The 14,590-nt window shown below is 39.4% G+C and overlaps 1 protein-coding gene across 4 annotated transcripts in view; it reads left to right on the top strand.

Annotated features, from left to right (window-relative positions):
• Positions 1 to 14,590, top strand: part of IntS8 (integrator complex subunit 8) — a 59,742-nt gene that overhangs the window by 9,656 nt on the left and 35,496 nt on the right. For all 4 annotated transcript variants that reach the window (XM_071670144.1, XM_071670146.1, XM_071670147.1 and 1 more), the window contains 6 exons: positions 208 to 420; positions 1,915 to 2,035; positions 3,024 to 3,134; positions 7,703 to 7,945; positions 10,992 to 11,114; positions 13,727 to 13,837. In XM_071670144.1, the coding sequence (XP_071526245.1) occupies positions 208 to 420; positions 1,915 to 2,035; positions 3,024 to 3,134; positions 7,703 to 7,945; positions 10,992 to 11,114; positions 13,727 to 13,837 (922 nt within the window). The remainder of the gene's footprint in view (positions 1 to 207; positions 421 to 1,914; positions 2,036 to 3,023; positions 3,135 to 7,702; positions 7,946 to 10,991; positions 11,115 to 13,726; positions 13,838 to 14,590) is intronic.

Here is a 14,590-nt window from a genome sequence, read left to right as displayed (position 1 = left end):
GTGGGTGGGTTGGGCCATTCTTTCGTCTGTTTCCTTGCTCTACCTCACTAACGCGTGAGACAGCGACAAAGCAAAATAAATGAATAAAATAAAAATGAGTTGATGGGCCATTTTTTGTCTATTTCCTGGCAGCCTTGCTGAGGCGGGAAATTGCGATTAAGTATGATAAACGTAAAGGAATAATACATTAATTTTCATACTTTTCAGATTACCTCTGCATATGCAAGATGCTCTTCTCGTTGCTCTGTTACACGAAACATTAGAGGAGATGAGTAGTCCAACAACACATGGGACACTAGACACAGGCCCTTTGCTTCCTTATCAGTTGTTTAGCGTAGCATTGTACCATCGCTATGCTCTTAGGGCACTTGTCCAAGCTAAATTACCAGCTAAGCCAATCAAGGTGTCCAATATTCCTATGTAAGTAGGTTTCTGTAATTTTTTTTACTGAAAGATAGAACATAGGAGAAAATCTATCATTTTGACAGTCCTGCCTTTCCTTCTTTTTAGTGATTTTTTATTGATCTGGATCTGATATTATGTGTAACTGTTATTTTCAGTTCTTAGGCCATTGATATTTCTTTGATGAGAAGTACTAGAGCAATATCTGGTCTTCAGCTTTTCTTAACAGCCCTTTGGATTGGGTTCTTTGAACTGTTGACACAGTCAAGATAAAAAGAAAAAGGTTCAGATAAGCCAGACTTACTTTACTTTTCAGTTTGCTCTTCCTAGCAGTCAGAACACAAATTAAGTGTTGTGTGTTGCCTACAAGCTTCTTCAGACCATCATGGAAAATCTAAATTCTCCTTCTAAAGTTCATGACCTTTTTGCAAAGACAGTTTAAAGTACCAGTACTCTTTCCTCTATACCTCTTTCTCTTATGTCAACGTTTCTGGTCACAAAAAAAGTCTTTATCTAATCCAACCCCTGTAAGAGACCAGGAAAGGCATAGAAATAGAGAAAAAATGCAAAACATTAATCAAAGATTTTTGTGAGGAAATGGGGATATGCATTTAAGAAAAGATATGGGTTATTGTTGTCAGGAAAGAAATGTGAAAATTTAGTACATCCAAAGCTTATCAACTGCCCCTTTCTGCAGGGAAGGTTCTGGGGGATTGGAAGTTTGCCAGTGCAACTTCACTTTTCACAAATGGGAGTAAGTTCCTGCTCAGAAATTACTGCCTGATAAGCTTGACATCTGTGTTAGTGGTGTATAGAAACCATCATTCAAGGCAAGATTGTAAATTTTCCAGAGGATCAATTAATAAGCGATGATAAACAGCATGGTTTTCAAGGAAATCATTCATGTCTAACAAATCTGTTTGATTTCTTTCATATAATCAACATGGATGATGGAAGTAAAGTGGTTGGTGTATTTTTTGCTTAGATTTTTAGAAAGCATTTGATAAAGTAACATATCAAAGGATACTTGCAAAAGTTATATCATATTGTACTGACAGGATTGTACTTTGATGGTTAGAAAATTGATTGACTTTCCTGTGAACTGTCCTTGAGTACTAAAAGTGTATATAATGAAATGTTACTGAATATACTCATATTGCTCACCAGCATTGCTTTTTCTGTGTACGAAATAAGAGTAGAGTAAGAAACCAAGTTGAAAGAAAGAAACAACACTTTCAAGTTCTCTGCCCACTCACTTAGCACTGAACCAGGTCATCACAAAGTAACTTATACTAATTTTTTATTACTTTATTTTGCTTTTGCATATCAGTCTCATTTAATGAAGGACTTTTTTCTCAAAATACAATAGACTTTTTGGACCAAGCCCGATATTTAAGGATAAAGATATGTTTATCTTTTATTGCAATATGTGAAAATAGTGTGCTGAATAATTAAAAGTGCTTTATATCATGACAGTACTGTTTGCACAATTTTATAAGACATAATTTTCAGTCCTGGGCAGCAAGATCCTACACAAGAGTCTCGTGAAGTTCAGGAGGGCATATTGAGTGTCCTGGAAAGAGGATCAGATGTGTCAGTCAGGATTTTGGAACAGTTACTTGGAGCTGGAGAGGTAAGGCTTCAACATGGTCATGGGAAGTTTCAGTGCTTGCAGCATGTTAGGGAAAATATCATGATATTAGTATTGTACATAGTTGTTAGAAAGCAAAACGTGCATACATGCTTGTATTGCCTTACTGTCCATTAAGTATAAGTAATGGAGCTGTCCTTTTACCTGTCATATATCTTCTGGTAAATTACAAATGCTTGTAAAGCCCATGAACTGTTTCATTGGAATTGAACCTGAATCTTAGCAGTAGATGCTAGTCACCCACTCAGGGTACTTGCAATGTCAGCTTAGCTTGTTTGATCATCACTCATTACTTAAGGTCAGTTTGATATTTTTCACATGCAGTCAAAATGGATCTGGTAGAAAGTATAGTAATCAGTGGTGTTTTATGATTCTTTTTACATAATTTTTTTTTTTAGATATCTTATTTTCCCCTGAAATTCTCCTGTTTTGTATGGATCATTAGGTGTGTATTTGAATGTTTGTGCATGTATAATATACAATAAATATTATCTTGTGTGTGGATTGCATGTGTATACATTTGAATGAGAGTGTCACTCAACTTATCATATGTGACTCATGCTGTCCAAAAATACATTATGGTTTCATAGTCTTGGGGAAGATTGCAGCTGATTCCCAGTCTTACAGGTCAGGTAGGCTCTCCCACATTGATTCAGTTTTGCTCCATTTTTTCATGTAGGGAGATTCAAATTATATTCTAATGGTTGTTTTCCGTTATGGTCAAAGCTATGTATTACCTTACTGCATAGGCAGTTATACATAAACAGTAAGGTGCATGCACATACACCTATCATTATCCCAAGATCAATCATCTGATTTGTAGATATCGTGATCTTATCTTTTGAAAGCTAGTTTTGGCAAAGAGTTACAGATCCTTTTATTCCTTATATGTGGGATTTGGTATTAACTGGTATCTCACTTGTTAGGTTCAGATGGAAACCTAGTCATGCTTTTTTTCTTTTGCCAATAGGTACGTGCACCAGTGGTAGCTACATTCAGTGTCCACACTCATCAGAGCTCAGTCATAACTCATGCCTGGGACCGGTGCAAATCTGTTGCTGATGAGCAATTCAAATGCCAGGTTTGTTTTAATAAGCTATATTATGTGGCTTCCAGTAACATTTCCCATGAAGGAACCAAAGGGAGCAAGTGAAATTTGCAAAATGAGAACAGTTAAGCATAGTTGAGATCATAAAGTTTGATCAGGAAATTGTGTGAAGCATGATTGCTTTATGGAGAAAAACTGGAGGAAGTGAAGTGTTTTAGATATCTGGGAGTGGATCTGTCAGCGGATGGAACCATGGAAGCGGAAGTGGATCATAGGGTGGGGGAGGGGGCGAAAATTTTGGGAGCCTTGAAAAATGTGTGGAAGTCGAGAACATTATCTCGGAAAGCAAAAATGGGTATGTTTGAAGGAATAGTGGTTCCAACAATGTTGTATGGTTGCGAGGCGTGGGCTATGGATAGAGTTGTGCGCAGGAGGATGGATGTGCTGGAAATGAGATGTTTGAGGACAATGTGTGGTGTGAGGTGGTTTGATCGAGTAAGTAACGTAAGGGTAAGAGAGATGTGTGGAAATAAAAAGAGCGTGGTTGAGAGAGCAGAAGAGGGTGTTTTGAAATGGTTTGGGCACATGGAGAGAATGAGTGAGGAAAGATTGACCAAGAGGATATATGTGTCGGAGGTGGAGGGAACGAGGAGAAGAGGGAGACCAAATTGGAGGTGGAAAGATGGAGTGAAAAAGATTTTGTGTGATCGGGGCCTGAACATGCAGGAGGGTGTAAGGAGGGCAAGGAATAGAGTGAATTGGAGCGATGTGGTATACAGGGGTTGACGTGCTGTCAGTGGAGGGAATCAAGGCATGTGAGGCGTCTGGGGTGGACCATGGAAAGCTGTGTAGGTATGTATACACGTGTGTGGACATGTGTATGTACATGTGTATGGGGGGTGGGGGGGGGGGGGGGGGGGCCATTTCTTTCGTCTGTTTCCTTGCGCTACCTCGCAGACGCGGGAGACAGCGACAAAGTATAAAAAAAAAAAAAAAAAAAAAATGATTGCTTTATAATAGATTGTATTAGGGAAAATGCATAAGGTAGAAAATTTAAACCATTCAGGTAACATTTTACGGAATGCAGGAAAAGAGCAAGAATAGAAATGCTTTATACAATGATTTTCAAATGGTTATTCTGGCACATTAGAAACTGAAATTTTCATCAGGGTGGATGCAGAGCCTTTAGATATTTAATACAAAATGAAACTTTTGTTGTGTCACTGATATATGGTAATTTTTATTCTTGGAGTAAGCCATATCACTTGAGGTATATTAGATAGCATACTTTTAAGGAAATGAATTGGGTTTACTGTATAATGGTATATTTGTAAATTGCAAATATTTTGCTTATTGTCTAGAATAGATTATTTCATAAAGTAACCCTCCCATTTCTGCTGCTCATAGATTCAGCAGTGCCTAGCATCACCTATGCAAAATAACAATATACCATAAATAGAAGGGAGCATTGGGTTTCATGTGAAACCTTGGGATTTGCAAAATGTTACAAAAAATGGCTCAGAATGCAAACAAAGCAGAAGTACTTCCTTTATCCACTCCATGATGGAAAATTCTGATTTTTAGTATGCTAGTTTGAAAACCAAGATTTTGCATCATACTTTAGATTTTGAATGTTATTTCAGGTATGGAATGAACATCTCTTTCTTATAAAGAGTGCTTCCAGGAAGTCTAGTCAGGGTACTAAAAATGATAAAGATGCTGTGTGTATTATCACTGCAAAAGTATTTAAGAGTTTGACTTGCGGGCAAGATCTCTTTCTTCAGCTGTTCCTCAAAAACTCACTTCCAAGCCACAGTTTCTGTCTGAATTATGTAAAGCTCAAACTATGACCAACTCTTAGCCACAAACCAAATAACATATCAGTATACTTATTTTTCTGTTGAAGAAAAAAGAGTTGTCCATTGAAGGCTTGATCATTACTGAGAAATACTGATGCTGTAAACAGCTTTTTAGCTTGGCCACACACTATTAGTTTGAAGACTCAATGGTGGCAAAGGTAGCAAAATGGTCTGCAAGAATTACTGCAGAATTGGCCAACTAGTGTTGTCAAAATATCTACTATCCTCATGCTAAAGCATTTCCAAAGAACCAGAGCTATAAGAGCTCTTGTTACTTTGGCCAGGTTGTTTATACCAAGCCTTGTTATTGTGCCAGAACTTGAAATATTGCTGTCTGTCTCTTCAAAGATAGTAAGCTGGGTTCTGCAAACCTTCAAGATGAGGAAAATAGACCCCGGATAACAATCTTCAAAGAGCTTGTACACTTTAGGCGAAACTGTTATGTGCCAACATGCCCTTTCAAGAGAGGTTAGATGTTAATGTACAAATATGTTACTCAGCCCAAAGTGAACTGGAAAACAGAACTATTGGAATGACTAAAATCATTAAAACTGTTCCCTAGGTTGCAAAGAGGAAAGTTTTCCCATGATTTACATAATGAAACTTTTAGAATACCTGGTCCCCAGTCTACACAAAGAAATCTATAGGTACCCTTGATATAATAAGAGAAAGCGCTCTAAAAAGAGGGGCTGGATGCTATTCATCTTGCTATCAAAATGTCCAAAAATGTATCATTTAGGAACTCATTAAACAAACATCAACAGTAGGCTGTTCTAGATACATAGACCTGCAGGCTTCAGTCTCAGACAGCCTTACTACCCAAGAGATCAACAGTGTATGGCAGCTTGATCCTAGATAAGACTGAAAGTAAAGAAAAAGCCTAAATTTTCATAAAGTACTGTAGTGTAAACTGTGCAGTCTGAAGTGGAACATTTCAGATCCTCTTTTGCTAAACTTATTGTACTGCTGTTCAGATTGAAATAGTTTGAATGGAAAAGTTTAGCAGTAAAGTATATGAAATTTTCCATTTAAATGACTGTAAAATTAACATTACTGTATCTCATGATTTTTTTTCATAATGAAATATGTGGTGTTACTGGACCCTATCTGCTTGAGGTTAGTCACAAGCAAAAAATCACCCATGACAAGGGTGTATCATCAGATGATGAAAGAAAGTATAATCTCATCAAAGAACTTCTCACCTCAAAAGAATCCTTGTTGCTAATTGTAGCTCAGCCTTGGGTTGCAGGAGCTCATGGGTAAGAGGTCTTGGAGTAATTATGAATAGAAAAGGAAATGCTGTATTTAGAGTAAGTGGTAGGGTTCCTGAAAAATGATTGATGATTTAGAACTTATTGGTGAAATATAGAAAAATGAATTTGTTGTATTATGCAGATTCAGTATTGTATAAATAAATATTAAAGATTTTATGTATAAGAATATATGGTGTGGGAGGCAAGTTGTTAGAAGCAGTGAAAAGTTTTTATCGAGGATGTAAGGCATGTGTACGTGTAGGAAGAGAGGAAAGTGATTGGTTCTCAGTGAATGTAGGTTTGCGGCAGGGGTGTGTGATGTCTCCATGGTTGTTTAATTTGTTTATGGATGGGGTTGTTAGGGAGGTAAATGCAAGAGTCTTGGAAAGAGGGGCAAGTATGAAGTCTGTTGGGGATGAGAGAGCTTGGGAAGTGAGTCAGTTGTTGTTCGCTGATGATACAGCGCTGGTGGCGGATTCATGTGAGAAACTGCAGAAGCTGGTGACGGAGTTTGGTAAAGTGTGTGGAAGAAGAAAGTTAAGAGTAAATGTGAATAAGAGCAAGGTTATTAGGTACAGTAGGGTTGAAGGTCAAGTCAATTGGGAGGTGAGTTTGAATGGAGAAAAACTGGAGGAAGTGAAGTGTTTTAGATATCTGGGAGTGGATCTGTCAGCGGATGGAACCATGGAAGCGGAAGTGGATCATAGGGTGGGGGAGGGGGCGAAAATTTTGGGAGCCTTGAAAAATGTGTGGAAGTCGAGAACATTATCCCGGAAAGCAAAAATGGGTATGTTTGAAGGAATAGTGGTTCCAACAATGTTGTATGGTTGCGAGGCGTGGACTATGGATAGAGTTGTGCGCAGGAGGATGGATGTGCTGGAAATGAGATGTTTGAGGACAATGTGTGGTGTGAGGTGGTTTGATCGAGTAAGTAACGTAAGGGTAAGAGAGATGTGTGGAAATAAAAAGAGCGTGGTTGAGAGAGCAGAAGAGGGTGTTTTGAAGTGGTTTGGGCACATGGAGAGAATGAGTGAGGAAAGATTGACCAAGAGGATATATGTGTCGGAGGTGGAGGGAACGAGGAGAAGAGGGAGACCAAATTGGAGGTGGAAAGATGGAGTGAAAAGGATTTTGTGTGATCGGGGCCTGAACATGCAGGAGGGTGAAAGGAGGGCAAGGAATAGAGTGAATTGGAGCGATGTGGTATACAGGGGTTGACGTGCTGTCAGTGGATTGAATCAAGGCATGTGAAGCGTCCGGGGTAAACCATGGAAAGCTGTGTAGGTATGTATATTTGCGTGTGTGGACGTGTGTATGTACATGTGTATGGGGGGGGTTGGGCCATTTCTTTCGTCTGTTTCCTTGCGCTACCTCGCAAACGCGGGAGACAGCGACGAGGTATAAAAAAAAAAAAAAAAAAAAAATGTTTGAAAATTCAATGTCAAATTTTGCATTCAGCCATAACATGTTGATTTAATGATTTTTGCAGATACACTATGACCTAGGAGCTTATCACTTCCTTCAAGAAAGATACGAAGATGCATATTCTCACTTTGCAGAAGCATGTAAACTGTTCCCAGAATTAGGATCGCATCCAGAATATTGCTCTGTTAGTAAGAGCAAGCTTAATGGTTATTACAACAGTTGTGCATCCTTGTGCGGCCGATCGACACCCGTTGATCAGAGGCCTATATATGATAGATTTCAATACTCTATTGGTAATGGATACATGGTAAGAGATTTTATTATTTATTATTGTTTTGATTATTGACCATTTAACTAATTCATTCTTCGTTTCTATAATGCTTGCAATTTATTCAGACTGATTAAATAACAGTGGGCACAGAACTGATAAGGTGTATTATTATTGGAATTTGCTTGTAAGTGGTTGCACTGCAAGTAGAAGTTACCTTTGGCAAGGCTGTATCGTAGTTAGTGGATGGAAGGGAGTACAGACTCATCAATGACCTTCTCTCTCCAAAAGAGCCCATCATTTCCTTGTTCCAGTGTTGAATGCAGCTTTAAAGCTGCAGGATTCCCATTAAAGGGTCTTTGAATTGTATAATGAAAATGATAGTAAGTTGAGGTGGAATTTCTAAGAAGAGTCATGAAAAAAGGATGAGCAGACTTTGAATTTGGAAGTCAGCGCAGTCATTGCATAGTTGTTTACATTATGTTGAGAAATGCTTGATATGTTAGATATAAGCAGATGGAAATAGTAGTGATATCTAAGAATTGTTTCTCTGGGGATGGGGAAAGAATACGGCCCATGTATCCCCTGTGTGTCGTAGGAGGCAACCAAGAGGGGCAGAAGCAGGTGGCTAGAAAGCCTCCCTTCCTGTATTACTTTCCAAAAGAAGGAACAGTACAAGGAGCTAAGTGAGAAATTTTCTATCTAAGATTCAGTTATCTGTTCTTGTAACTACCTTGCACAATTGGGAAATGGTGAGCATGTACAAAAATCAAAGAATTGTAAGCATACAGAAAATTTGTAGATTAGGGGTAACAGGCAATCTGTGCTTTTGTGATTTATATGTGAAGGTAAAAGTGTAATTAGAACCAAAGATAGCACAGTTCACTGGTTTTTTAAAAAAATATGTACTTATTTTCACATTATAGTTTTTCTCCGTGACTTCTCCTGCTGTCTTTGCTGGGTGGTATGTGTAGGATATTCCTAGAGCTTCTCATTTACTGGCCACCCACCCATCTATATATGAATACTGAAGATGGGACAGAGGTCCTTAAAGTATGCTAATTAATTTCTGTATACGAGATTAGCCAGCATCTGAAAGAAGAAGGTACCTTTTACCTTCATTATTTAATAAGGATATATGAAAGGAATAAAAGTTGCTTTTTCTGATGTCCACCAGTGGAAAGTAATAAGGGGAAAAGGAAGAGATAGCAGGTAGAAATATTGAGAAATGAGTAAAGATGAAGAGAAAGGAAAAATAATGTTGTTTGAAGGATACTTTGGACTAGTAGATTGCTTGATAGATTATGAAGCTGGTGCTGCAGTGTGGAGATGGCAAAAAGAAGAACTATTATAGGAGAAAAGGTAGTTTCTCAACTTATACCACAGTAGTGCTTCCATAGGATGAATTGTTAAGCAGCTTGCTATTTTTAAATCTCATTCAAATTTATTTATTTATATTTATTTTGCTTTGTCGCTGTCTCCCGCGTTTGCGAGGTAGCACAAGGAAACAGACGAAAGAAATGGCCCAACCCACCCCCATACACATGTATATACATACACGTCCACACACGCAAATATACATACCTATACATCTCAATGTTTATTTATTTGTTTTGCTTTGTCGCTGTCTCCCGCGTTTGCGAGGTAGGGCAAGGAAACAGACGAAAGAAATGGCCCAACCCACCCCCCTACACATGTATATACATACACGTCCTCACACGCAAATATACATACCCATACATCTCAATGTACACATATATATACACACACAGACATATACATATATACACATGCGCACAATTCACACTGTCTGCCTTTATTCATTCCCATCGCCACCTCGCCACACATGGAATAACATCCCCCTCCCCCCTCATGTGTGCGGGGTAGCGCTAGGACAAGACAACAAAGGCCCCATTCGTTCCCGCTCAGTCTCTAACTGTCATGCAATAATGCCCGAAACCACAGCTCCCTTTCCACAGCCAGGCCCCACTGAACTTTCCATGGTTTACCCCAGACACTTCACATGCCCTGATTCAATCCATTGACAACACGTCGACCCCGGTATACCACATCGATCCAATTCACTCTATTCCTTGCCCACCTTTCACCCTCCTGCATGTTCAGGCCCCGATCACTCAAAATCTTTTTCACTCCATCTTTCCACCTCCAATTTGGTCTCCCACTTCTCCTCGTTCCCTCCACCTCCGACACATATATCCTCTTGGTCAATCTTTCCTCACTCATTCTCGCCATGTGCCCAAACCATTTCAAAACACCCTCTTCTGCTCTCTCAACCACGCTCCTTTTATTTCCACACATCTCTCTTACCCTTACATTACTTACTCAATCAAACCACCTCACACCATACATTGTCCTCAAGCATCTCATTTCCAGCACATCCACCCTCCTGCGCACAACTCTATCCATAGCCCATGCCTTGTAATCATACAACATTGTTGGAACCACTATTCCTTCAAACATACCCATTTTTGCTTTCCGAGATAATGTTCTCGACTTCCACACATTCTTCAAGGCTCTCAGGATTTTTCCCCCCTCCCCCACCCTATGATTCACCTCCGCTTCCATGGTTCCATCCGCTGCCAGATCCACTCACAGATATCTAAAACACTTTACTTCCTCCAGTTTTTCTCCATCCAAACTTACCTCCCAATTGGCTTGACCCTCAACCCTACTGTACCTAATAGCCTTGCTCTTATTCACATTTACTCTTAACTTTCTTCTTTCACACACTTTACCAAACTCAGTCCCCAGCTTCTGCAGTTTCTCACATGAATCAGCCACCAGCGCTGTATCATCAGCGAACAACAACTGACTCACTTCCCAAGCTCTCTCATCCCCAACGGACTTCATACTTGCCCCTCTTTCTAAAACTCTTGCATTCACCTCCCTAATAACCCCATCCATAAACAAATTAAACAACCATGGAGACATCACACACCCCTGCCGCAAACCTACATTCATTCATTCAAATTTACATTACCTTTTAGTAAGATTGATACATCTGTATATGAAATCTCAGGTTAGTACCAAAAAAGTATTAGATATTTTCAACTTTATTTTGCAGGATTTGGTCAAGGTTCTCTCTGAGGATAATCTAGCGTTTGAAATCCCATCCTACTTAAGAAAGAATCTTGAGCTTGATTTGCAATCTAGACCTGAGCAGGCTCCACAAGGACTTCTTTTGCAGGTAATGTAATTTCTTTCTTTTTTTTAGGATGGGTGGTTCAGGCAAAAAAGGAAGGGATTGGACAAGGAAGGCATGGTTGAGAAACAGAAGATAGGTTTATCCTGTGCAGATGTGTTACAGAACTTTTAATTTAAGCTCCTGTACATTTGCACACACCCATCTTACTTGAGTATATTCTGTGTGTTCTTCTTCTGAGTTCCACATATCTGTGTCAGAAGAACTAGATTGAGTTGTATCACTTCCATTAAGGACTACTGTTTTTTCCACTTCATTTTTGATTGCCATTTCCCATGTTAGTAAGGTAGAACCAAGAACAGACAAAGAAAGGCAGCATCCAATCACATAAATTATCTAGCTGGTGTGTAATGCCCTGAAACCACAGCTCCCTATCCACAGCCGGGCCCCACAGACCTTTCTTTTCATGTTTCACCCCAGATGTTTCACGTTCCTTGGCTCAGTCCATGGAGCACATGGCTCCTGTATACCACATTGTTCCAGTTCACTCTGTCCAATGCATGCCTGTCACCCCCTTGCATGTTCAGCCCCTAATTGCTCACAATCTTTTTCATTCCATTCTTCCATCTCCAATTTGGTCTCCCTTTCCTCCATGTTTGCTCCACTTCTAACACATATATTGATTTTATCAACCTTTCCCCACTCAAGCTATCCATATGTCCTAACCATTTCAGCACACCCTCTTCAACTCTTTCAGCCACACTTTCTATTACCACACCTCTCTCTCACCCTTTTATTACTTACCCAGTCAAACAACTTTATACCACATATTGTCCTCCAACATTTCATGTCCAATGCACTCACCGTGCTCCACAGTCTTATCAACAGCCCATGTCTCACATCCATATAGTAATTTTTGGGACTACTATACCTTCAAACATACCCAGTTTTTTCCTCCCAGATAACAATATCTCTTTCCACACATTCTTCAGTGCTCCCAGAACCTTCACCCCCTTACCCACTTTATGATTCACTTCTGCTTCCATAGTTCCATTCAATGCCATATCCACTGCCAGATATCTAAAACACCACTTCCTCCAATTTTTCTCCATTCAAACTCACACCCCCAACTAACCTGTCCCTCAACTCTGCTAAACTTGATATATTAACCTTGCTTTTATTTACATTTACTTCCAAAAATCTCCTCTCATATGGCCATTCAGACTCAGCCAGCAACTTCTGCAGTTTCACACTCGAATCTACCATCAGTGCTATATCATCAGCAAACAACTGACTCAAACCCACACTGTTTTATTGCCTGATGACTGCATACTCGCCCCTCTATCCAAGACTCTTGCATTTACCTCTCTCACCACCCCATTCATAAACAAAGTAAACAATCATGGTGACATCGCACAACGTTGCCACAGACCAACCTTTTCTTGGAACCAACCACTCTCCTCTCTCCCTATTCGTACTTATGCCTTACACCCTTGATAATGACTTCTCATTGCTTCTAGCAGTTTTCTTTCCATACCGTACATTCTTAAAACCTTCCACAAGGCATCTCTATCATCCCTATCAAATGTTTTCTCCAGATTCATAAATGCCTCACACAAATCCATCTGCTTCTCTTAAGTATTTTTTGCACACATTCTTCAGTGCAACACCTAATCCAAATGCCCGCTTCTGAAGCCATACTGTTTATGCCTCATCTGATGCTTTCTACATGCCTTCACTCTCGGAATCACTACCCTCACAACTTTCAAGATAGACTCAACAAACTTATACCTCTGTAGCTTAAACACCCACCTTTATACCCCTTGCCACTATACAGTGGCACTATACCCACATGCCACCAGTCGTTTGGTGCTCCATAAACACTCTAAATGCTCCATAAACACACTAAAAATTCTAACTAACCAATCAACACAGTCACCCTCTTCCTTGGGAAGTTTAATTGCAATACCATCCGCTCCAGCCATCTTGCCACATTTCATCCTACATAAGCCCTCCACCACCTCTTCTCTCTTATCCAAACCACTCTCCATGACTCACTTACTTCACATACCTCCCAGGCCCAGACACCCTACAGCTGCCACCATATGATCAAACACATTCAACAGTCCTACAAAATACTCACTCCATCTTCCCCTCTTATCATCGCTACCTGTTACCACTTCCCCTTTTACCCCCTTTAACCAATGATTCACCCATTTTGCTCTTGTTTTTTGCACATCATTAAATTCCTTTTAAAATATCTTATTCCCCTAAAGTTTACTGATACTCTGATTTGCTCTCTTTTTCAACCCCTGCACCTACCTCTTGACCTCCTGCTGCTTTCTTATATATGTCCCACAATAATTTGTATTCCTTCCATGTAAGCGCCTCCCTTTTCTCTTTCACTAGTTACTGTACTTCTTCATCCCAACTCTAACTACCCTTTCTAATCTGCCTCCCTCCCACCTTTTGCATTCCACATGCATCTCTCGCACAAGCCAGCAGTGCTTCCCTAACTAACTCCCATTCCTCACACACTCCCCTTGCTTCATTTACTCTCACCTTTTGCCTTTCTTCACTTAGTCTCTCCTAGTACTTATTTATATCTCAGGTAATTTTTTGTTTCATGAGCTTCTATATTTGTAATATGCTTATAGGTGCAGACACTCAACACCATTCGAAATGTGCTAGAGGGAGAATTGTGGAACAGCAGTTATCCTGTTTCCTTAGCACAAGCTGGCAGATCAGGAGTTCAGTTTCTGATTCAGGTAAGTAATTACTAATAGTATTAATTGAGTTTATGTGAAATTTATTCTTTCTTAATGACATTATCTTCCTTAGCTTGTAAGTTTTGAAATGGCTTTATTCTTTTGAATTAGAGTAACTCCTAAAATGTCTCATTTCTGCCTATCTCTTGATACTCTGTTGACTGTTCTTACTTTACTGTTTCTACTTGGTTATTGACAATTCCTGGTGGTACACCTGTTTTCTTAAAGAAAGAAAATTTAGTGCACAAGGTTAAAGGGAATCTTGATTATTTGTTGAAAATTACAGTAGTTACTCTGCAGAACAGCCCTTGGTCTAGCTGTAGTGCTTTACCTAGATTTCTGCACATTAACAAATTGCAGGTTTCAATATTTCTGTGTTTAGATTTCTAGCAGTTAGAAAGGGGAGAAAAAATACTTCCCACGTATTCCATGCCTATCATAAAAGACTACTAAAAGGAAAGGGAGCAGGGGTCAGGAAACCTCCCCTCCTGTTTTTACTTTTTCAAAATAATGAACAGAGAAGGGGGCCAAGTGAGGATTTTCCATCTTAGGTTCAGTCCTCTGTTCTTAACGCTACTTTGCTGATGTGGGAAATGGTGAATATGTGTGAAAAACAATTACAGAAATTGGCATTTCTTGCCAGTTTTTCCTAAGGCATTGGCTTTTTTTAATTTCCCTTCATCTTTGAAATTGGATTTCAGGTTTTATAAATTCCACATCAAAACTGCTGAATATTTAGTACAGCTGCATTTA

Source organism: Panulirus ornatus, chromosome 14, assembly GCF_036320965.1.
Source record: "Panulirus ornatus isolate Po-2019 chromosome 14, ASM3632096v1, whole genome shotgun sequence".
Lineage (NCBI taxonomy): Eukaryota > Metazoa > Arthropoda > Malacostraca > Decapoda > Palinuridae > Panulirus > Panulirus ornatus.
The sequence above is the reverse complement of the archived record's forward strand: the minus strand, read 5'-3'. Positions and strand labels throughout refer to the sequence as shown.